The following is a 22950-nucleotide window of genomic DNA, read 5'->3' as shown; positions in this document are numbered from 1 at the left end:
ATATTCCAGATCAGACCCATATTCCCCATACAGATTCCTCATAAGGAAAAGTCTATTCCTGCCTTTTCAAAAGAGATTTCAGATGAAAACATTTTGGATGATTGTTAAAAGGCTCTTCCTAAGGGCACTGCAGATCCAAGACTTACACAATAAAGGAGGCTTGAGTCTGGCCCTGAGACAAAGATCCTAGTTTAGAGTTAAGGGCAAATATCCACCCTCACCCAACTGTTTCTGCCTGGAGCACTAGCCACCCCCCACCACAAGGCATTTGTTATCAAGTATTTGGAGTGACTTATTCTGGCCTTGAATATGCTGATGGCTCCCTGTGGAAGAACCTATTGAGGAACTTCTTTTGTGATTATGGGAGCAAAGGTGTTTCCTGAAAGACCTGCTTGACCCCTGCTCACAGAGAAGTAACCTCACCCTCTTAGGCTAAAAACATTGTCTGATATGCTGCATCTAAATCACCTATCTCACTATTGATAAAGGTCATGCAGAAGTCTTCTACAAATCTATGTTCTGGGAAATTCTTACATATCAAAGAAGTTTGTTTATCAGAAATCATTGTCTAAGGCAAACGCCACTTCTGTGCCATCCCCCAAACACTTATAAAATAAAGTTGAGCCCCAGTCAGAGGGGAGATGCCTGCCTGGTGACCAGAAAGACTCTCAGGGCTCTCTCACTCCTCCCTTGCCGACACCGTCCATCCTTCAGGGACCCCTGAACCCAAGCCAGAGCCGGCCTCTGACACTGAATAGTGATGATATACCTTAAATTTCATTTCTGACCTTAAGAGGCTACTGTTGTGAAAATCCCTCACTGCACCAGTGATGGGCGCACTCATTCTCACTTGACTCACTAGAAACTGTTCTCATGAACTATATAATAGGAGGGTCATAGGAAATAGAACAGTAGAGACAGGAAATCAATGTATCTAATGGCAAAGGCTAGAAGAGCAAAGGAAACAATAACCAGAAATTAAGCTTGGGATGGGGGGCACCAGGTATGGTATACAGTTGACTCTTGAACGACACAGATTCAAATTGTGCAGGTCCACTTATATGAGTGTCATCTCTGATATATACAAAACAGTTTTGTAAATGTATTTTATCTTCCTTAAGCTTTTGTTAATAATGTTTTTATTTCACTAGCTTACTTTATTTTAAGGATACAGTATATAATACATATAACACACAAAATATATGTTAATGCATGTTTGTGTTAACCATGAGGCTTCTGGTCAACAGTAGGCTATTAGTAGAGATTTTGGGGGTCAAGTTATATGTGGATTTTCAACTATGCAGAGAGTCAGAGCCACTAACCCCTACATTGTTCAAGGGTCAACTACATTCATAATCATTATTCCCGATTGAATCTTTCTTCAAATTGTTTTAACCTTGCTTAATGTCATTGCATTCTGGTTCTTTGCTCTGTGCTCAGCGATAACAAAATAATAATACTGGGGTACCTGGGTGGCTCAGGACATTAAACACCCGACTATGAATTTCAGCTCACATTATGATCTCATGGTTTGTGGGATTAAGTTCAGCAGCAGGCTCTGCACAGCATGAAGCCTGCTTGGAATTCTCTCTCTCTCTGGCCCTTCCCCACTGTGGTCTCTCTCTCTCTCCCTCTCTCTCTCTCAAAATAAATAGATAAACCTTAAAACAATATGGTATGGAATAACGTAGCTCTGAATTAATGCTTTGTACAGTAGTCCTGTGAAAAGACAGTTAAGCAAAGGAAAACAGTGTACCTAAATGTCAGGTAATTTCACATTTTGATGCTTACTTTTCACAACATATTTTTACTATCATTCTTAAGTGAGCAGACATGTTTTCCGGCCAAAAATACGATGATTCATACCCTACGTTTCCTCAACTGACATGATGCAAGCTTATTGTTTACTCTAAGGACATGGAAGGAAGACAGCTTTCATGTTGATTCAAAAGTGGCTCTGTCTTTTGACAACCCCTCACGGGGATCAATTAGACCCATCTGTGTCTACAGCTTTGGTGAGTCAGGCTGCTGCCATTAGAAGGCAGACTAGCAGTGCCACTTTATCCCATATACAGTAGCTCCTGTCAGACACTAGCTCCTCTAACAGTAACCTCACCCCCCAGGAACAAAAAATCAGTCTTACAGTTAAATTGTTTCTCTAAAACATAGCTTTTCTTTGTTCCTCACACCAGGGTCTTAAACTGTAAACATGTTCCTGTATCTGGAAATCTGAAACCCTACTTCCCCTTTACCAAGCGGTGGGTTTTTTTCTTTTGCTTTTTTTACATATTGCATTAAGTTCATATTTTATACATATTTTGACCCCATCATGCTCTTATCAACCTTCAAAGATAGAATATACAGGAAATTTCATAATTTAGCATGTTCCTTAGATATCGTGTTTCACCATGTTCCAGAATTCTCATTTATTGTACCATAAGGAATTTCAATCCATATTTACTTACTTTTCTGTTACTTTATTTACAGCCTTCAATACTTCTTCTGTAACTGTTTGTTTTCTCAAAATTCCTCATAAATCTACTTACCAGGAATTTCCCAGTTTCATAATTATCAACAGCACACTCATGGTCTTAAGAATAGGATTGATGAACGATGACAGGTCAATATATAACAACTACTAATGGAGCCGATTCTGGAGAATGCCCCTACAAACACTGCTAATAAATACAATCTTCTGGACTTAAGCTGAATGTGAATCCTGTTGTAGAACAGACATGTAGAACAAGTTGAATCCAATGAGTAAATTAACCAGCTTTCAACCCGACATGGAGGGCTACTCAGGAATTGCTATTTCTCTTCTCTTTCCCGAAACAAATGTGCTTCTTTAGAGCTCTCTCTTGACCAACACGTTTCGAGAAGAGGAATACTCAGACCACTTTGGGAGATAGATTCAGATGAATACAAAGAACAAGTCTTATATGCTCTCAAGCCATTTCCTGAGACTTTCCTATATGCTATGAACGTGTTTAGGCAACCACTGAATGATTTATGCATTTTACTTTTGCCCCATTGCATAAAATCTTATGAGATACGTGTCAATATATTTTCCTATGTCAGTAGTGTTTTTGCATTAAAAACCAATTTTTCCTTGGTTGATTTTGGATATGAAGGTTTAACCCCTTAGAAGTGGAAGATTCAGAACAAATCACACATTGCTCTCTCTTTTTTACTTTTTTTTTTTCTCAGTACTTGTATGCGTGTGGGGGTATGGGCAACTAGCAGAGAAATTAAACATTCAAAAGAAATGGAGTTGATTCAATAGCAAGTCTCAAAATATGTTGTAGAATCAACGTATAAGTGAGCAAAAATGACTATGTTTCCATAGTCGTACAGATGGAATGTATGGGTTTGGGAAGGAAGGAGAGAGGGAGAGATTATTTTCTTACTCTATCGATGGCTTTCTTGACTCACTACCCAGCAACCTTATAGCAACAGGAGCTCTTTGTAAAGTCTGGGCTTTGGGCAATTCCATAATCCATCTTACCCTAGAACTCACTCTAACTGCTTTCATCAGTAGACACAATTGTCGGTGAAAAAAACTCAACTGCAAATTGCAAGTGGTAAAACCATGGTTTTCAAACATTAACTTTTGGTAAGAGACAGATTTTAATTGAAACATGTATTAAATGACTATTTCAGGCACTGTGAAAGTATCTTAATATCATTAATTATGGGAAATCATGCCTCGCAGTTGTTTTATTAAATGCCTTTTCTAAATGAAAACTTTGAGGTTGGTTCGCTTGAGTGACATGTTCGACATCCCCGCCAACGTTAAACCCCCTCTGCCGAGATTGAGAGCAGATGTTTTTGTTCAAATCCTATGGCTTTTCCTCTAATACTTACCACACAAAAGCATTACATTTTCCCCAAACTAAATCATTCGTGCAGGTTTGGACAGAGCATTGTTTTTCCTATCTTTTCCGAAACACAGAAAATAAAAAGTTTTTTTTTTTCTTACCGAACGGCACTGCTGCCCACATCTAGGTCTTGTGCAGTCACGGCGCCGATGATGGTCCCAACCGGCGTGTCTTCATAAACCTCCATGGTGTATAATGGCTTGCTGAACACCGGGGGCTCATCCACATCCAGCACACTGATCTTCACTGTGGCCGTGTCTTTAAAAGGGCCCGCGGAATGAAATCTGTGGTCAAGGTGAAGGTTGGAGGCTTCTACTTTAAAAGTATATGCCTTCTTTGTTTCAAAATCTAATGGCTGTAATAAGGACAGATTAGAAATAAAGAGGTACATTGATATAGGATGTGGCAAAGACGGTGAGCATTGTTTTTAGAGCATTTACAAGTTAACACCAATTTTGTATTGGTCTCAAATCTCTTTTAATGAGTGGGTAAAGATACATTTTCAGAATCTCCCACTTGTAGATTATTCTGGGTAACTTGTAAAGATAATTAGTTGCATATATTAAAATGGCACGTATGTGCACATACATGTTTAAGTAGGGCTTGTTCATTATACAGGAGCAGATAAAAACACCAAGAGAAATTTTAAGGCAAGCATTTTCTGATCTTATACAATACTGACATCTAGTGGAATGAGGCTGTAATTAAAACACAATAAATTTGGGTAGTTCCAACAGTCTGCATTCCAGTTAAAAATTTGGTGTAACAAAATACGATTTTTTTCTTGGACCACTGTTCTTATTTTTGACAGCAATATCATTTTTATTAAAAATTTTTGAATGTTTAAGTCTTTTCACTAAAAGAGGACTATGTCAGGATTTAAAACATATGCAGTGGTAATTATACAGAGTTTTGGTCTTTGGTATTCTCAGCATTGTATATATAATTAGCAAGCATTGTAATGAATCATCAGGATATTTTACCAATATTTTACCTGGAACATGTATGATTAAATTAAACACAATTGTGAAACAATATTTGAAAGTCATTTGTCCAGAAGTCACTGATTTCACTGTTTTAACTTTACTACTACTACTACTTACTTTCTTTTTTTAAATATTTAAAATGTTTTAAAATTTATTTTTGAGAAAGAGAGAGAGACAGCATGAGCAGGGGAAGGTCAGAGAGAGAGGGAGACACAGAATTGGAAACAAGCTCCAGGCTCTGAGCTGTCAGCACAGAGCCCGACGCAGGATTCGAACCCACAAACCGTGAGATCATGACCTGAGCCGAAGTCAGACGCTTAACCGACTGAGCCACCCAGGCGCCCCTACTACTACTTACTTTCATGTTTATTCTGAATATTTGTTTTTATGTTCCAAATAACTGACAATATTATATTCTGGAAATATGGTGTTGCCATGGTGCTTTATATAAACTTTAGAGTCAGTGGCTGTCACTTCTAGTCATCTGTGAGAAACTAAAACAATATGAAATTCACATTAACATAGAGATTTTCAGGAACATTTACTTGTTTCTGTTTTCTAAATTAATTCCCTCTGGTATGACTCCAATGACTTGCTAATTGCTGTGTCAACACATCTGCTTTATTTATTTATTTATTTTGCTTCAGCACACCTGGGGGAAATAAACAAGGTATATTTCTCTCTTAAGGACAAGATTGTCATTTTATGCATTTTCTCTGAGGATGAAAAAGGAATATTTTTTAAAAATCCCTGTGAAATCCTCAAAAACTCTCACAATTCCATAGAGTTTATTAGAGCACACAGCAGCACTGCCCAGAAGTGGCATTAAGTTTTGTTCACAATAATTTTCATTCAGAGAAATCTATATTTATTTTCCCTGTAATTTATTCCCTTATTTTATCTAATTTTTATTCATCCTTTTATCTGCTTTGCACTCAACATTTTCTTTTATTTTTAAAATAGTTTTAGTGACTTGTCTCATGCCTGTTTACCTATTATATCAATAGAATATCTATTTTCTTCTATTTCCATCTCTGTAAGGAATTTTGATTTATCTTTAAGCCAATAAAAGTAAAGAATGGCATGCATAATATGCCATCATTGATATTATAACTATTGGTTACATCAATAGGAATATAATATCAAGAACAAAAAAAAGAGATAGTCCCATGATGCTATTTTGATCAGCCTACAGCTTGACTACTGTGTTTTGTTAAAGGAATCAAACTCATGAGAGGAAAACCAATTGCCAGAATAGGATAGCAAAACATTATTCAAGCAGGAAATATGAAACTGCTAACAATTAGTGGGAATGTTTACTGAGAATGCAGAAGATCAAAGCAAGATAGGAAAAAAATTTAAATATTAAAGGGCTATCATTTTGAATATAAGTTGGGCTTCTTCTAATAGTGTCTTAGTAGAATTAGCAAAACTCAGATTACTAAAATGGTAACTTTAGGTTGAGAAAAAGAAGAAATCTCTAACAAATTAAAGCATTCAAAACTGAATTAATTTTAAAAGTATCAACGGCCTACATGGTGGTAAGGCTTGGGATACATTCTGGGTACAATGACACGGCTTGCTCTTTCTACATTCAACAAACTCAGAAATTAGTGAGAAACAGGTCATCTCATTTAATGAATGAGAGAGACGGATATATAAGAAAGAGGGCTGTGCTATGTCATTCAAATTAAAGAACATAGTAAAATATATTTCCTGTTTTTGTAAACTCTAAATGCTCTATGGATGTAAAACAATATGATTTCCATCATAGTGACCCCTATCCTCTAAAGTAAGACTATTTTGATTTTATTACCTTGGGTCCTTTTGGCTAGAATGCTAACTGAGCTTCTCTGGCTTATACTTACCCCTTTGGGGGGCTCAGAATTAACTTCTATATTAGAATATAGCAGCTAATACCATTTGTTCTCTCTTTCCTTCTTTACTTTCTCCTAGACATTAAAATGCTCATGATTATCTATATGATTGGATGAATTCTTTCTAGACAAGATCTACATTTTATTTACCTACTTGATTAATGTGCCACTCCCACCTGATGGATTAACTCCCCCTTTGAAGTCCATTTCAAGCCCAGAAATGGAGGTAGAATTCTGAAAACTTTTCCAAACTTTTTTTTTTCTAGGTTGTCAGTCATAGTCTTTGTCTTTTAAGAACTTTTGACCTTTCGTAGCAGGCAAATATTTGGTGATCAAGAAGACACAGAGTGAGATGAAACTTTCTGTACATACAGATTATTTTGCAACTAAAAACTTATATTGTGCAGTGATGAAAGAACTGGAGAAAATTCTAAGAGAAATGTCACAATAATATCCTATATGGCCCTACTTCATGACCCCGACCCTCGGACAATGCCATTTTATAAAATTGAATAGCTCAAGAACAGCAAAGAGAATCAATATTGACCTCTCTCCAATTGACCTTATCCAAACCATCTGGCTGACTACACTCTTCTTTTGAGGGTTAGGGATGGTGGGTCTGAGGAATGAAATTCAGCTAGCTTTACAACCAACAAAAACGGTAATATTTAAAATAGGCATTGAACAAATAGGATTATTTTTATTGTTAGAAAATTGATCATATTCTATGACAGAATTCCATTCTTATGAAATTGAGCTAATTTAGCTCTTGCACAATAAATAGAAGCCTTTGTGGCATTGCTTGGGGCCCATTTGATTTGATGCAACTTTCTAGAAAAGTAAGAAAATGATTGATTAAAAAGAATTTATTTGAGTAATTCACTGCTCCTAAGGATGTTTCAAGAAAGGAAAGTTAGTAAGATCATAATTTTAAGGGAACAATTGACATTGTAGGGAGCTGCCCAGTAAGAAACCATAACTATGGAGAAACGGAATATAATATATTTAATTGCTCCTCAGAGTAGAGAGGAATTGGGTGAGTATCACCTTTTTGCATCTTTATCTTTAGCCACTTTCTCTGCTCTTACTTTGCTCAGGTCCAGGTCATGGAAAACTACATAAAACATTAAATGGTAAATGTTTTTTTTTTTTTTTTTTCATTTCAAAGAGGAAAGCAATTTGGGCATGAAATACAAAACAATAACTGTCTAGGATCTTTCAGGCCTCATCATGCATCTAGATAATGCTGAGTGGACATGGAGCTATAAATAGATTTTGAGGAATTTGAAAAACAAGAGCTTTGGTAGAATTCTAAAATGTCCCCAAGATTTCCGCCCCATGACTACACTCTTGTATAATCCCCTATCCTTGACTGTGTGAGCAGCCTCAGAATTTCATTGGATATCACCCCATGAATTCAAGTTTTATGGAAAAGTAAATTATGCAGATATGATGAAGGTCCTTCATCACTTGACACTGAGTTAACTAAAAGGGATATTTCAGTGAGAGATCTTAATTACATGAACCTTTAAAAGAAAGACAGTGCAGGGATGCTCGGGAGGCTCAGTTGTTTGTTTAAGCCCTGGACTCTTGATTTCAGCTCAGGTCATCATCTCAAAGTTTGAGATCGAGCCCCATGTCAGGCTCTTCTGCACTGACAGCATAGGCCTTTTTGGAATTCCCTCTCTCTCTCTCTCTCTCTCTCTCTCTTTCTCTCTGCCCCACCCCCAAATAAATAAAAATAAGCTTAGAAAATAAAAGTAAATAAAAAGGCAGTGCAGATAAATTCCCCCTGGCCTTGAAGTAAACTTGTGAGTGTAGAAACCACCTGGCAAAACCGCCTACTGGACCTGAGACTGAAAGCTAGCCAATAACTAGCAAGAAATATCGACCTCACTCATAAGGCAACAAATAAATGAATTCTGCCCACAACTGATAAGCTTGGAAAGTGTCCCTAATCTTCAAATCAGATGGCACCAAGCCGATGCAGGGGAGGTTTCTGCACGGGAGCAGTTATGGTATCCTCTGACCCACCATAGTGTACTTCCGTCCCTTTTCACTTCTACTCCTCTATATTGCTTCCATTTTTATGATTAACATGCATCTGTATTATTTTGCCAACAAAGTCTTCACTCAACAGAATGTATTCTTTTTAAAAAACTTTTTTAAACGTTTTGTTTATTTCTGAGAGAGAGAAACAGCGTGAGCAGGGAAGGATCAGAGAGAAAGTGTGATACAGAATCTGGAGGAGGCTCCAGGCTCTGAGCTAGCCATCAGCATATAGCTGGTCGTGGGGCTCCAACCCACGAACCATGAGATCATGACCTGAGCCAAAGTCGGATGCCTAACTGACTGAGCCACCCAGGCACCCACAGAATTTGCTCTTTACTAATAAGATACTACTTTCTCAATCATATATAGTAGTTCTTAATGGCCAGTGGAAGGGAATATTTTCAATCATTCCTAATGACTAAAGGCTGAACCCCTATCCAAATCAGGGTAGGTGTCTTTCAAGACAAGCAGAAAACAATTTATACCAGGCTAAATATGATGAAAAGACAAGATGGAATAGATCTTAAAGAGGAAGTTCTTTGTGCCAGGGCGCACTACAAAGATAAGACTTTCTGATCCAGCATCATTCTAAAGGAAAATTAAGTTTCCCAAAATGTAGTTTTATGATCAATGTGGTAATCGATTTATCTATTTGTGGCTGGCACTTTCCATTCATAAGAATGTATTCCAGAACTCAACCACTATTCAAGTAACACTGTAAATCATCCATAGATGACATCTGCACGTACTTCTTTGATTTATTCAGTCCAATTTAAATTCATATCAATTGAATCAAATGTTTGGAGTTGAGAATAGAGTGGTTAACAAGCTAAATTAAGTCCCTTTTATCAGGAACCTTATATTGTAGAAAGGGAGGGCCACAACAAAAAGAATAGTAATTATATAATTTTCAGCTAGCATTAAGATCTATGAAGAAAATGAGGTAACAAGACAGGAGGAAACATAATTACATAGAGCACATTGGAAGAGCATTTTTTAAATGTTTGTTTATTTTTGAGAGAGACAGAGAGAGAGAGTGAGCAGGGGAGGGGCAGAGAGAGGGAGACAGGATCCGAAGTGTGGGCTCCACGCTGACAGCAGAGAGCAAGATGTGGGGCTCAAATCCATAAACCATGAGATCATGAATGACCTGAGCCAAGTCTACACTTAACTGATGGAGCCACCCAGGCACCCCAGGAAGTGATTTCTGAGGATGTAATGATAGGAACTGAGATAAGAAGAACCATGCATGGGGAAGTCAGAAGGAAATGAGCCTGATGGAAGGTGAGCAAGGGATAAATTCCGGAGGCATTATGTTCCTTTCAATGAATATTTCTTGAACATCCTACCACATTCTAGACATGATTACCCATGCTAGAACTGAACAAAGCAGACAAAAATCACCACCTGCATGGAGTCTGCTGCCTTCTAGGAATTGATGGACAGTAATAAGATAAATATGCAAAATATGTAGCATGTTGGGTGGCAATAAATGCATGGAAAATGTAACAGTTGGAGACAGACCATGTTCTCTGTGTTGGGGGTAGATAGATGGGAGTTTGTGTATCCTATCCCTTAAGGAAGGAATTCAACTCAGCAACTTACTAAACAATAGGAAGGTAATTATTTTTTTAAGTTTATTAATTTATTTTTAAGACAGGGAGAGTGTGTGCCGAAAGAGCATGGGGAGGGGTTGGGGGAGGGGCAGAGAGAAAGGGAGAGAGAATCTCAGACTTCTCACTGTCAGCATGGAGCCCAACAAGGGGCTTAGACTCACAAATTGGGACATCATGACCTCAGCTGAAACCAAGTGTCCGAAGTTCAAACCACTTCTGGTTCAAGCAGAACCAGGTTCAAGCACCTGAGGCACCCAGGTGCCCATTGAAGTAATTATTTGATGGATAAAAGTTGTCACATGTTTAGGTGAGAATGCCCCAACAATGAAGGAAAACAAACCAAATGTGGCCATTTTTAAAACCTGAATTTTAGTTTTTGAGAAATTTCAACAGCATCTCAGTTTTATAATTTAAAAAAAAATCTAAAAAACAAAAAACAGGACTGACAAGACAAAAATGTATTTTCTAAATAAAATTATTAAAGAAACATGTATTTCTTAAAAGTTACCTGTACATAAATTTGTCACATAAGTATTTATTAGAAACGCCTTTAACTTTTGTGTGTATAATTTAGACTCCAGGTTTTTGTAGCACTACAAATTCTTCATAGTTTTTAATGAATTAAGAATCATGGGCATTATTATTATTAGTTCTATGCCCATGTTTTGTGATGATAGTTTTTGGAACAAATTCAGTAACTAATTCAGCAAGACAAAACAAAACAAGAATATTGAAAGAAATTCTAATGCTTCTAGTTAAGGGTTTGGGGTAATAATTTCCCCCAAAATGAAAAATTACATTAACTCTTATAAATGATTAAGTAAAATACATGTTGTATATGCACACTCAGTATAATTCATTATTATCTAGGGGAGGCCAATTGTCTTTTGAGTGTTCTTGAATAACCAATCTCACATTTTACTTCTCTTTTTTATTGTTTAATTATTTTTGAGAGAGAGAGAGAGACAGTGTTGAGTGGGGGAGGGACAGAGAGCAAGACACACAGAACCCAAAGCAGGCTCCAGGCTCTGAGCTGTCAGTACAGAGCCTGATGTGGGGCCTGAACCCACTAATGGTGAGATCATGATCTGAGGTGAAGTCAGATGCTCAACTGACTGAGCCACCCAGGTGCCCATGTCACATTTTACTTCTAACATATATTGTTGATAACAATAGTTATGATAGTTAATATGCTTTTCAAATGTACTATAATTTACAAGCTCTTTGACTTTGAAAAAGTTACCTTTTTCCTCTGAGTTTCTTATTTCTCATTTAAATAATCCGTAAAACACTATCTTTCTAAGTAATTTAAGAAATACATTAAACTTTACATAGTACTGAGAATGAAAAAAAAATAATGCATCATGAATTAAGACCATAAACCAACACAGTGCATTTGTTCTGTGACCGACAAAAAATTTAAACACCCTGTGTATTTCAAGCATTTCCTTTATTGTGACAACAGAAATATAGATATGAAAAGTGCCTTTGGAGGACTGGAAGACAGTAGGAATAATCAGTTGTGTTTAAACTATTAATGCCGTAAGTATCATAGGTGTTTGACAGAAATCCTGACATTTTGGAAGAAAGTAAGAAGTGATCAACTTGGTGTGAAGCGTGGGAGATCATTAAACAAGCAGGAAGAATCAACTAAGATATTCATGTGGAACAACGTCTTCTGTGTAAAAGGAAGAATAGCACATTTCATAGAAATCAAATCAGTGAATTTGATATGGTTGGAATGTAGCCTGTGTATGTGTGCGTGTTTATTCGTGTGTGCAGGAGATGATAATACAAAATATACAATTTGCTTGGTGTCTTACTAATGATGGAAACAAACAAACAAAAAAAAGGATTTAAGCATGAGAGTGAGATGAACAGTTAGGTTTTGACCACTCCCTCATAGAGGAAAGGGGAAGTTGAATGAATAGTTAAATGAATATACTCAGAGAATGGCCATTGCGGGAATAACCAAGAAGGTGCGAGGTACCCTAGTCGGCAGAGAAAGAGGGAAATTTTAAGCATGTTTTGGAGAAATCAGTGGTCAGAATTCATGTCCTATTTGGCACAAGGAGGCTGATGGCAATAGAAGCAACATAAGAAAAAGTCTGGATTTGGGGCTTAAGAAACTGGAGAGGAAATGAAGCCTTATCTAGGAAGGAAAAGACATGAACAGAAGCGCTCTTGTTGGGAGAAGAGAAGGAATTTGATGTTGCTCATTCTGAGTTTGAACAGACTATAGAACACAGTTTTAAATGCCTGCTGGGCAGCAAAACTAGCTCCTTTGGTAGTTTCAGTTTGGGAGCCAGTGTAGGGTTTATAAGACTCATTAGCAATGTCAGGTAAGATGTTTAAAAGAGAAAGCGATGGAAAATATTTACAAAAACTGGGACATAATATTTACAGAAACAAAGAAAACCACTTATTTTTCTTTAAAGTTATGCATGTTAGACTGACTAAAAACAGGAGTGGATTTTTTTAATTTTCTTTTTTTTTTATTTTTGAGAGTGAGAGAGACAGCGTGAGCAAGGGAGAGTCAGAGAGAGAGAGAGAGGGAGATACAGAATCTGAAGACAGGCTTCAGCCTCTGAGCTAGATGTCAGCACAGAGCCTGGCTCGGGGCTCAAACCCACAAACCAAGGGATTGTGACCTGAGCCTAAGTCGGACGCTCAACCGACTGAGCCATCCAGGTGCCCCTCAAAACAGGAGTGTTTTAAACTTAATGAATAAAGGTGTATGTTTCGCTACACAAAATAAGGGATTCCAAGTTTTGCTTTCCCCTTAGAGTTATTCAAAAATTAACCACATGGTGGTGCTCTTTCACCAAATCATTTGGTGTGAACTGCTTTCCTTGCCATTTGACTGCAAAAAGAAAACGAGTTTTACTAACAGGACATAAATAAAATATGAATAGCTTCATGGGACCTGCTCAGAGCTTAGCCTATTTACCAAAAAATCCTGGTGAAGAATAAAGCATTTTACTTCCTTTTTTTAAAGCGAAAAAATAATTCTGCTTTGGATTTATGTTTTGGATTATGAAAACATTTATGTCTAATTGGGATGAAATAATATTGCCAAGTAACATCAAAGAGTAAGAATTCTATTTTAAAATCAAAAGGTGTTACTTATTTAAAAATAAAGAGGAAATCACTTCATCATTCTTTACTTTAAACATATGCTATCTTCATATCCTAGTTAGCAATAAACATTTTTGTAGAAATGGTAGAGAACTGTGTGAGACATTGTGGAAGACAATAAAATTGTCCTTCTGCACAACTTAAATGTTGACCACACTATTTTCATTGCTTTAATTTCTTTATAGTGACAAGAAAATTACAGTGATTTTATAAATATATTTCTATTTTTAGTACTTGAATGTTTTTAACTCATGCAATTTTATATTTATATCTGTTAACTATGTAAGTATATAATAAATATATATTTATTCTCAGTTATCGAGTAGAAAAAAACTACTCAGTAAAACATATTTCATTTACTTTTTCAATTAAGGATAAAATTGCTTAATTTAAAATGCCTCCTGCTCTCATTTTAAATGTAGCCTATCTCCTAATTTTTAGAAGGGATGAAAATTTTTAAAGTTATTATTATGATTTTGTTAGTGTTTTTAACGTTATAATACTTTAGAACATACAGGGTACTTTCTATTTGTTTAAATTTTGCTCAATGCAATATGACATTGTGTTTTGTTTTATTTTTTACCAACAGCTTGTGCCTTAAGAAGATTTGTAAAGTTTCATAATGATATTCTGAATTCCAGGTGACAGTGAAATAACATTCTTTCATAGTACTCATAAAACAAATCCAAGCTGATGTTAAAAATAAATTAATAAAATGCTTTTTTCCAATCTTCTCAGTTCATATAAACCTGACCATCATTTTTATCCACTTACACCCTCCTCAGAAAGAGAGAGAGGAAATAGTAAAGAGAGAGCAAAAAAGATTTTGGAGATAAAACAATAATGAGAATATGTGCTTCAGAGAACTTTGTATTTTATTTTATTTTATTTTATTTTATTTTATTTTATTTTATTTCATTTCATTTTATTATTTTATTTTATTTTTCTTTCAAGATTTTATTTAAATTCAGTTTAGTTAAATATAATATAGTGTTGGTTTCAGGAGTACAATGTAGTGATTCATCACTTACATACAACACCCAGTATTTTGTTTATTACGTGAGTTAAGAAAAGAAAAACTCTGAAAGCAGAATATCTTACTCGATGTTAGCCAAACAATTAAAAGAATTGATATTTAACAATTAGCTACATATTCAAAGGTAGAATATATTTTGGGCTTTCTAAATGCATTAACAACATAATTCCTGCTTGAATTTGGTTTTACATTAAAACATTTTTACATTTTATGTAAAATTTCAACAATTTATGCTGAGATGTTGAACGAAAATTTTTCAAAAAACTGATTTAGAGATCACCATGTAACTGAAACACTACTATTGATGTTTACATACTTATTTATTATTACACACCTCATTCTTCTAGGACTTCTAAATATAAGTGCAAGGTAACTTTTCTGAGAACTTACTGAAAATATGCACAAATAATTCTATAATACAGTCTTCAACCCCCCCCCAAACCCTCTAAAGAACTGCAGTTATTTAAATTAATTTTGAGGTTTTCATGGGCTCTATTCTCGGAATTTTTCTAATGGTTTTATTTTTATGAAATCATTTTGCCATGGTTAATCAAGTCATAATTCTACACATATATATTTGTACAAACACAAAATATAATACATACAGCAGTAAGTAGGTAAGTAGGTAGGTAGGTATGCAGGTAGGTAGGTAGACAGGTGATAGGTAATTTTAAAATTTTGTTACAGAAGTGTTCTCCTAGGATATTTGTCTTTTTTGAGATTTAATAGATGAACTCTCCAAGCTGCAATTTTCCTTTCCAACATATTGCCCCTAGGGTTCCTCACTTAGAGATTAAGACAAATTGCAACCCTAACAGCAAATCTATTCAAATGCTTTGGTAACTTGCTGGATGATCAGAATTTTTATGAAAATATATTTTGGCCATCCCTTTAACATCGAGCCAGAAGCTCATCATTTCTCACATCCTCAATTACTACGCAAGTCATGTTCCGTATCTCCATCAACAGATTCTGGATTATTTCTATAGTTTTGTAACTAGTCTATTTCTATCCTTACTTCCTAGTATTATTCTCAGAACACCACCGTATCCTGACTTTACAAGGGTAGAGGTAATTTAGATCTAAAGTCACTCTGGGCTTCAATGATCTAATTCAAGTCCTTGGACTGGCATACTGAGCTTTCCAAGAAGGGCCCTTTCTCTGAATCTTAAACTTCATTTCTGGCTGGGAACCCTTTCATTAGTGCACTCAACTGACTGGACTCCTTGCAGTTGCTGCCCGATCTTTCTGGAATAAACATCCCTCAGATACTACATGGCTCCTTTCTTGCTTCATTCAGGCCTCTGCTGAAACTTCACCCTGTCAGAGAAATGCTTTTTGACCACCTCATTATAAGAGCCACGATGTGCAGTGTTACATGTATCCATAAGCCCTGCTTTACACTTTTCAAGCTTGAATTTATTGCTGCTGACAGTGATTTACACTTATCATCTCTTTCCCAACTAAGTGGAAGCTGCTTGAGTTCAGGGAATGGATCTGTTTTGTCTACTGCTCTATACCCAGAATCCAGAGTGGGCGCTCAGATGCAGTGACTTCTCATCAGTACCTGTTGATCGAAGGTGTGAACATTAGTTATGGACACTGAACTTTATTTGAATTACAAATTTTATGCCAGCAAAATGGACAATTATTCATTCACTACAGGAAGAAAAATTTACTTTTTATACTTGGAGATACGCATTTCAGACTGTTTTTCTATATTATGTAAATCAATTTTAATAATGTTATGTCATAATTTCATAAATCTCAGTTTTAATCTACTTATGAAAGAAAAGTCTCAAAAAATTAAATTAGAAAATGCAGCAAAATAAAATTGTTCAAAAATGTGACTATGGGGGCACCTGGGTGGCTCAGTCAGTTAAGTGTCCGATTGCGACTAGGTCATGATCACACAGTTCATGGGTTCGAGCCCCACCCCGCATCGGGCTCTGTGCTGACAGCTAGCTCAGAGCCTAGAGCCTGCTTCAGATTCTGTGTTTCCTTCTCTCTCTGACCCTCCCCTGCTCATACTCTCTCTCAGAAATAAATAAAACATTAAAAAAATGTAACTGTTTTTATGAATCTTTCATAAGCTAAACAGGAAAAAGATATGTTCCTATTGCTTTAGTGAAGATGTATAGTAAGTAAATATTTACAAAAAATTGATTTATATAACTAAATATTTACTTCCAAGATTAAGCCATTTTGATATACTGTAAAGACTATAGTTGGCACATTTTTCCAATTGTGTTAAAAAGTAACTAAGAATGCCACACATTTTCCCAGATTGACACTTAGACACCATTCTTTTATTGGCACAGATGATATATGTATATAAATAAAACTATATAAAATTCTATGTTTAAATATGAAATATAGGTACAATAACTTAATTATACATGCATATAAAGATTTTAAATATATAGTATACACAATATTGACTCTTATGTACCTCAATTTTACTTTGTAATTTTACTTAATTTCAGACATAAATTTTATTAACTGTTGACGTAAAATATTTTCTATTATTTTCCTTATTACTAACAGCATTCATGTTTGCTCCATTTAAATTAATGTTTGTAAGTCATTAAAGTGTAGTTCTTTTTTAAGAAAAAATAAGTGATAAGATTTTCATTGACTTGCTACTGTATAGAAAAGAGAAACATGGACAAAACAGGAAAAAACAATAAAGGAGTAAAGTTGATAAGAATGTTGTGGGGAATAATCTTAGGGATTCCCCGGCTTATACCAATGGGTTAACAAGGCATAAAGAAGTACAGAACCATAGAATGCTCACACCAGAGTTTGGGTAAATAAGATAAGGCTACCAAAAATAAGGAGGTGCAAAGGCACCACAAAATAGAGAGGGGGTGCAGAGCCCCCAAAATAGAAGAGAGGCAAAGGCCCCCAGTACATAGGTATATGAAATAAATAAGATTAGGCATTCAGGGCAAAGTGCCCCCTAATTTAATACTATAGCGGAAAGCTGCTTTCACAGGAAGGAAGGACCAAATTAGGTAAACAGGTAAATTGGGCTACAGACCCCTGTGCTGCAGGTGAAGCAGCCCAGAGCAGCGATGATTAACAAAAGAAAAGGTGCCTTGTTGACCCTGAGGCTATTTCCCCTGTCTCATCCCCTAGGCTAGCTAAGATAAACAGAGGGGGTGGTGCCTCATGTCCCCTGTAAACAACCTTCAGTCCCACTGTCCAGCATCAGGATTTTGCTATGTATTAACCAAACCCCTAATGTTTAATATCTTCAAGATCCCCTTATCCTCACTCCACAAGTTAATGTTCACAGGTTCATTGTCTCTGTGCATGTCCATCGCCATGTTTGTAAGCCTTCTGATCCTAATAAAAACGGGGCAAGAACCCTTATTCGGGGCGCTTGTCTTTTCCTGGACATTAGCCATCTCTCCCCTTTTCATCCTACTTCTGCTCTCTCACTGGCCAAGAGACAACCTTAGACTTAGAGTCTATGACAGAATGCGACACATATTTTGTAAATGTACTTTGCAATTCAACATAAATGTATAATTTTGCTGAATGAGATCATGTGGTTATATTAATTTGTAGGAAAGGTACAATTTATGTGCAATAGTGGAAATAAAAAGTGATAAATAATCTATATGAAAATTGTTTTATTTACAATATCATTTTTATTGCCATATATATTATTTCTTTGTTAAAACTCAGAGTTCCTGAGCAAATATGGACACAGCAACCTAATTAATGGGAATGACTGTAAAATACTTCTTGCAGGTTAAAATAATTGTAGTTATTAAATATGTATGATATACTGTAGTTTGGGGTAAATAGAACATACTTTGTAAGAGAGGAGAAAACAGTACTAATTTCCATGAGTTTCACTTTTTTTCCTACAACTCATTCTTGAAAATTCCTGTAATTTACTTCACTGATATGGAAACAATCTACACGCCCCAAATATAATTGTGATTTTTCTATTTCTCACATTTCCATAACCCTTCTTCATGGCACTCCCCAACAAAAGACAGATTATAGCCTCCCTAATATTTACAATTGTGCTCTCCCCTTGTACAATTCTCTTCTGTACTAATCCCTTTTATCATTATTATTATTATTTTGAAAGAGAGAGATAGAGAGAGAGAGAGAGAGAGAGAGAAAGAGAGAGAGAGAGAGCTCTCAAGCAGGGGAAGGGCAGAGAGAGAAAAGAGAGAGAATCCCAAGCAGACTCCATGCTATCAGCATGGAGCCTGACATGTGGCTCATTATCATGAACCATGAGATCCTGACCTGAGCAGAAGCCAAGAATCAGTTGCTTAACCAGCTGAGCCACCCAGGAACCCCTAATCTATTTAACATTACTCAATGGCTTCCCATCACCGTCCAGCTTTCCTTCCTCTCCCTCTCCTTTCCCCTTTCCCTCTCATTCTCCCTCCCCTTCCTCCTCTCTATCTCTCATTAATCCTTCTTTTCAGTTACCTCTTTAAAACCTCTTCAAGCCCAGCATTACCCTTACTCATTTCTTCTCTTTCTTAGTAATACTGATTACTGACATAGAGATTCTTCCAGTTTGATATAAACCTTTACCAACAATGTGTGAATTAGATATTTATATAGATGTTTATATTCTCAGAAAACTCATGAGATGGTTAAGACCAGACTTGGTAAGGTTAGAGTTTACTTCTAGATCTTTTTATTTTATTTTATTTTATCTTATTTTATTTTATTTTATTTTAAATGTGTTTCTGTTTGTTTTTTAATTTTGAGAGAGAGAGAAATAAAGTGAGTGAGTGAGCAAGGGAGGGACAGAGAGAAAGGGAGAGAAAGAATCCTAAGCAGACTGCCTGCTGTCAGTGTGAGGAGCCCAATGTGAGGCTTGAACTCACAAACCATAAGATCTTGGTCTGTGCTGAAATGGAGAGTCAGGCACTTAATCAACTGAGCCACCCAGGAACCCCTAGGTCTTATTTTAATTAATCTTTTTGTTTAAGATTATACCAATTAAAAATTAAAGTACAATTAATTTCTGGTAAGAATTTTTTAATAATTAAATTCATAAACCTGACCATTTCAACAACAAAAAATGTCTATCTGTTGAATTGCAGAATACAAGTGCCTGAGGAAGTGAATACTTCAGAGTCACTTTGTCTTTTTATTATTTAAAACACTGATAATTGAAGGAAATTAAAATTTGTCATTTTCAACTTTTAGTCATTTTGTTCTTTAATTATTGTTGGGTGATCGCATGTCCAAAACCTTGTTTATGTACCTTTTTCAATTTGATGACTCCTTCTTGTGTGTCCTCATCTGTGATGATGTCAAACAAATTTCCCCCATCTCCTGGAACAATATTGTATTCAATTTCTGCATTTTGTCCAAAATCAGGATCCACAGCTCTTATTCTTCCAATGGCTGAGCCAATAGGGGAAGACTCGGGAACTTTCAGATGGAAGATACCTGATAAGACATGTACAATTCAAGTTGTCAGTGGAGTTAGTAAAGTGTATAGTTAGATGACTAGGCTTGAGAAATATACTATCTAGAAAGTAAATCAAATTTAGAACATAATAGTGCCAAACTGAAAGGGAATTTGCTGTCAAGTTAAGAATTACGATTAGGAGTAATAACTTCACTTTTTACTTCCATAGGTCCTGCTCTAGAATTTTAATTGGGAATTATAAATAGTAAAGTGTGTTAAACTTAAATTAGTGTGAGGAAGTATTTTACATAATAACAGCTTCAAAGTGTACGTAATATTACATGGAAGGGCAGGAAACTCATGTAATTAATTGGTACCATTAGGGTAGAATCCAGGACACAAGATAGAGATAAAATAAAGATAGATGACACATTGATAGTTAGATATTTATAGAAAGTTAAGGTTATATTTTCAAATATACATAAATATTATATGTTTTTCTTATATATTCCATATGTAGAAAGACAGTATTTACTCAGTAGGTATAAATCATTAAGCTAAAAAGAACCTGTAAAATAGTTAACCAAAATTTTAATCCATGATGGGTTTAAGTATATTATACTATTTACTAATATTCAATTTATGTATAATATTTAGTAAATTTTTCCTGGGTATCCTACAAGCTACTTTCTTACACATATAAAATCAGGATATCAAGTTCTATCTGCTCCACTATTTTTCTTTAGCATAAAAAAAAAAAAATGGAAAAAAGAAATGCTTATTTTTCACCACCAGGTGGAGCAGGTACATTACTGTGAATTTGATACTGATTCAGAAAAGCCTAAAAAAAATTCTATCTATATATCAGAATCGGGAAAATTTGTAATATCCCTTAAAAATGTAAATATATACATTTCTTAAAGGAGTTTTAGAAATTTTGTACATGTAACATGAAAAAGATATAGGCTATTTTACCGACCTGTCATCAAAATAAATATTAAAGGATTAAATGGCAGTCCATTGAATTTAATATAAGGAAAGAAGGAATATGAAAAGAAATATAAATGCAAAAGCAAAACTAAACTCGAAAATACAAAGTTTAAATTTTGATATCTGCTTTCCGGTTTTAATTTCTATTAATGTACTTAAGATTGAACTTACTCATGGCTAAAGAAACCAGGGTAATTCATTCATTTAGAACATCTAGTTGCATTTATAGAAATTAGTTAGGAAGACCTTTAATATGTTTTTTGAATGGTGAAGTTCATTCATCAAATTATAATATTTCAGTATTTGGCTTCAAGATATATGAGGAGAAAGTACTCAATCACACCTTGTAGACATTTTGCCAAATACTTTCCATTTTATTACCAATTATTATTATTATTTTTTGCTTTGTAGTTCTTTCACAGTTTCAAAATGGGGTGATTTCATTATCCCTGGTAGCGTTAAATCTTGTCATCTACCTCTCACCTCCCATACCGAAATAGATATCCACCACTTGCACATATAGTGTTAAAATTAGCCTTATTTACATTCAATGGACATTATCTCATTGAAACATACAATTAATATTAAAAGATCTAAATATTTACCTAAATTTGGTTGATTCCACGTAAAACAAAGTAGATTTTTATAGTGGTCCAAAAATAGTTGTTCAATTAATTTGATAATTAATTAACAGTATACCTGCCTTCGACAGGGAATATGTCAAATCTTTCTAAAAGAGCACATTTAAGAGTTAAATAACTAAATAAACAAATCAGAACACAGGCAAGTAATAATAATAATCCAAGTGGTAATAATAGAGTGTTACATAGACATTACGAAAGGATTTGAGTTAAAGAAGTCATATTACGTGATCAAGCTAGCAACTTCTCAAAGGTTAAGATTATGTTTCATAGATTTTATTCCCTAAACACTTCACACAGTGGCTGTCTTAGAGAGATGCTCAAAGTTTGCAGGATTTAAAGTAGGTTTGGACTTGAGGCAAAGAGGAAGGATAAAATCACAGGTTACAATGTATACACATTGTCTAAGAAAAAAGTAAAGACAGGTATCCAAGTGAAAATGAGTTCAAATAGCCATGGCTGGATAGGCAGCACCTAATGTGACTTTTGCAGCCTACGTTTTAGAGAGTTGTTAATTGTTTCACAATAGCCTAACGCCTGATTGTATTGAAACACTTCTGAGCTACTAAAAAAGATGAGGATGCCTGAATTCCTGTTTAACATGGCAAGAAAGCCTGCAACAGTTATTTAAAGTTGTACTAAACTTCTCATATATGTGCTATTTTTTATTTTCTTTTTTTCTTCCCTTCTTAATGCCTATTAAGGAGAAGTATCATTTGTCAGAAACATGTCCACAACCTTTTCGGTTTGAGTGATTGTGACAAAGAACCTGAAGAAACACCAAAAGCTTTGAATCTATATTAGAATTAGTCATAGTTCAATGTCATGGTACATTGATAAATGCTAAGAAAGGTCTTGACATTTTTTTCTGATAAGATAGAGTAATGGAGGTCTATGCCTAATAATGTACTGTACATCCTCCTCTCACATGATGTTTAATTAGGAAACAAGACAAAAAAAAAACGTTATCAAAGACACAGCTGACAGACAGAGATTGAGTATGGTAGGCAGATGCCACATACATTGGATTTCAAACCTCAAACATGGCCAGCAGTGCAAGGTGGTGATGGTGGTGGAGACGGAGGTAGGGAGAGGTTGGATGGGATATTTAGGAAAATACGGACATCTAACTTAAAGCATTTATAACATTTCTGCTTACTCCATCTAATCCACTCAATAGGAACAAGTTCAGATACATATTTGTTTTATGAGTTAGATTTCATTTGAACAACTAAAAGCAAAATTAAAATAATTTTAAAAATCAAGGGAAAGAATCTAGTCTGGCATCATCATTAAGAGATTACGGTTAGTGAAGGGGAATAAGTTTGGCCA

General features: G+C 35.3%; 1 protein-coding gene across 1 annotated transcript in view; it reads right to left on the bottom strand.

Moving 5' to 3' along the window:
• The window catches only part of LOC120226840 (cadherin-12), a 98424-nt gene that overhangs the window by 41604 nt on the left and 33870 nt on the right, over nt 1-22950 (bottom strand). Inside the window, exons 3-4 of the mRNA XM_039225006.1 lie at nt 19838-20025; nt 3980-4233 (exon numbers count right to left, since the gene is read on the bottom strand). Coding sequence (XP_039080937.1) covers nt 3980-4233; nt 19838-20025 — 442 coding nt within the window. The remainder of the gene's footprint in view (nt 1-3979; nt 4234-19837; nt 20026-22950) is intronic.

This window comes from Hyaena hyaena, unplaced genomic scaffold (assembly GCF_003009895.1).
Source record: "Hyaena hyaena isolate Hyena2069 unplaced genomic scaffold, ASM300989v1 scaffold_1853, whole genome shotgun sequence".
Classification (NCBI taxonomy): Eukaryota; Metazoa; Chordata; class Mammalia; order Carnivora; family Hyaenidae; genus Hyaena; species Hyaena hyaena.
Note: the sequence above shows the minus strand (reverse complement) of the source record. Positions and strands in the feature narration are given on the sequence as shown.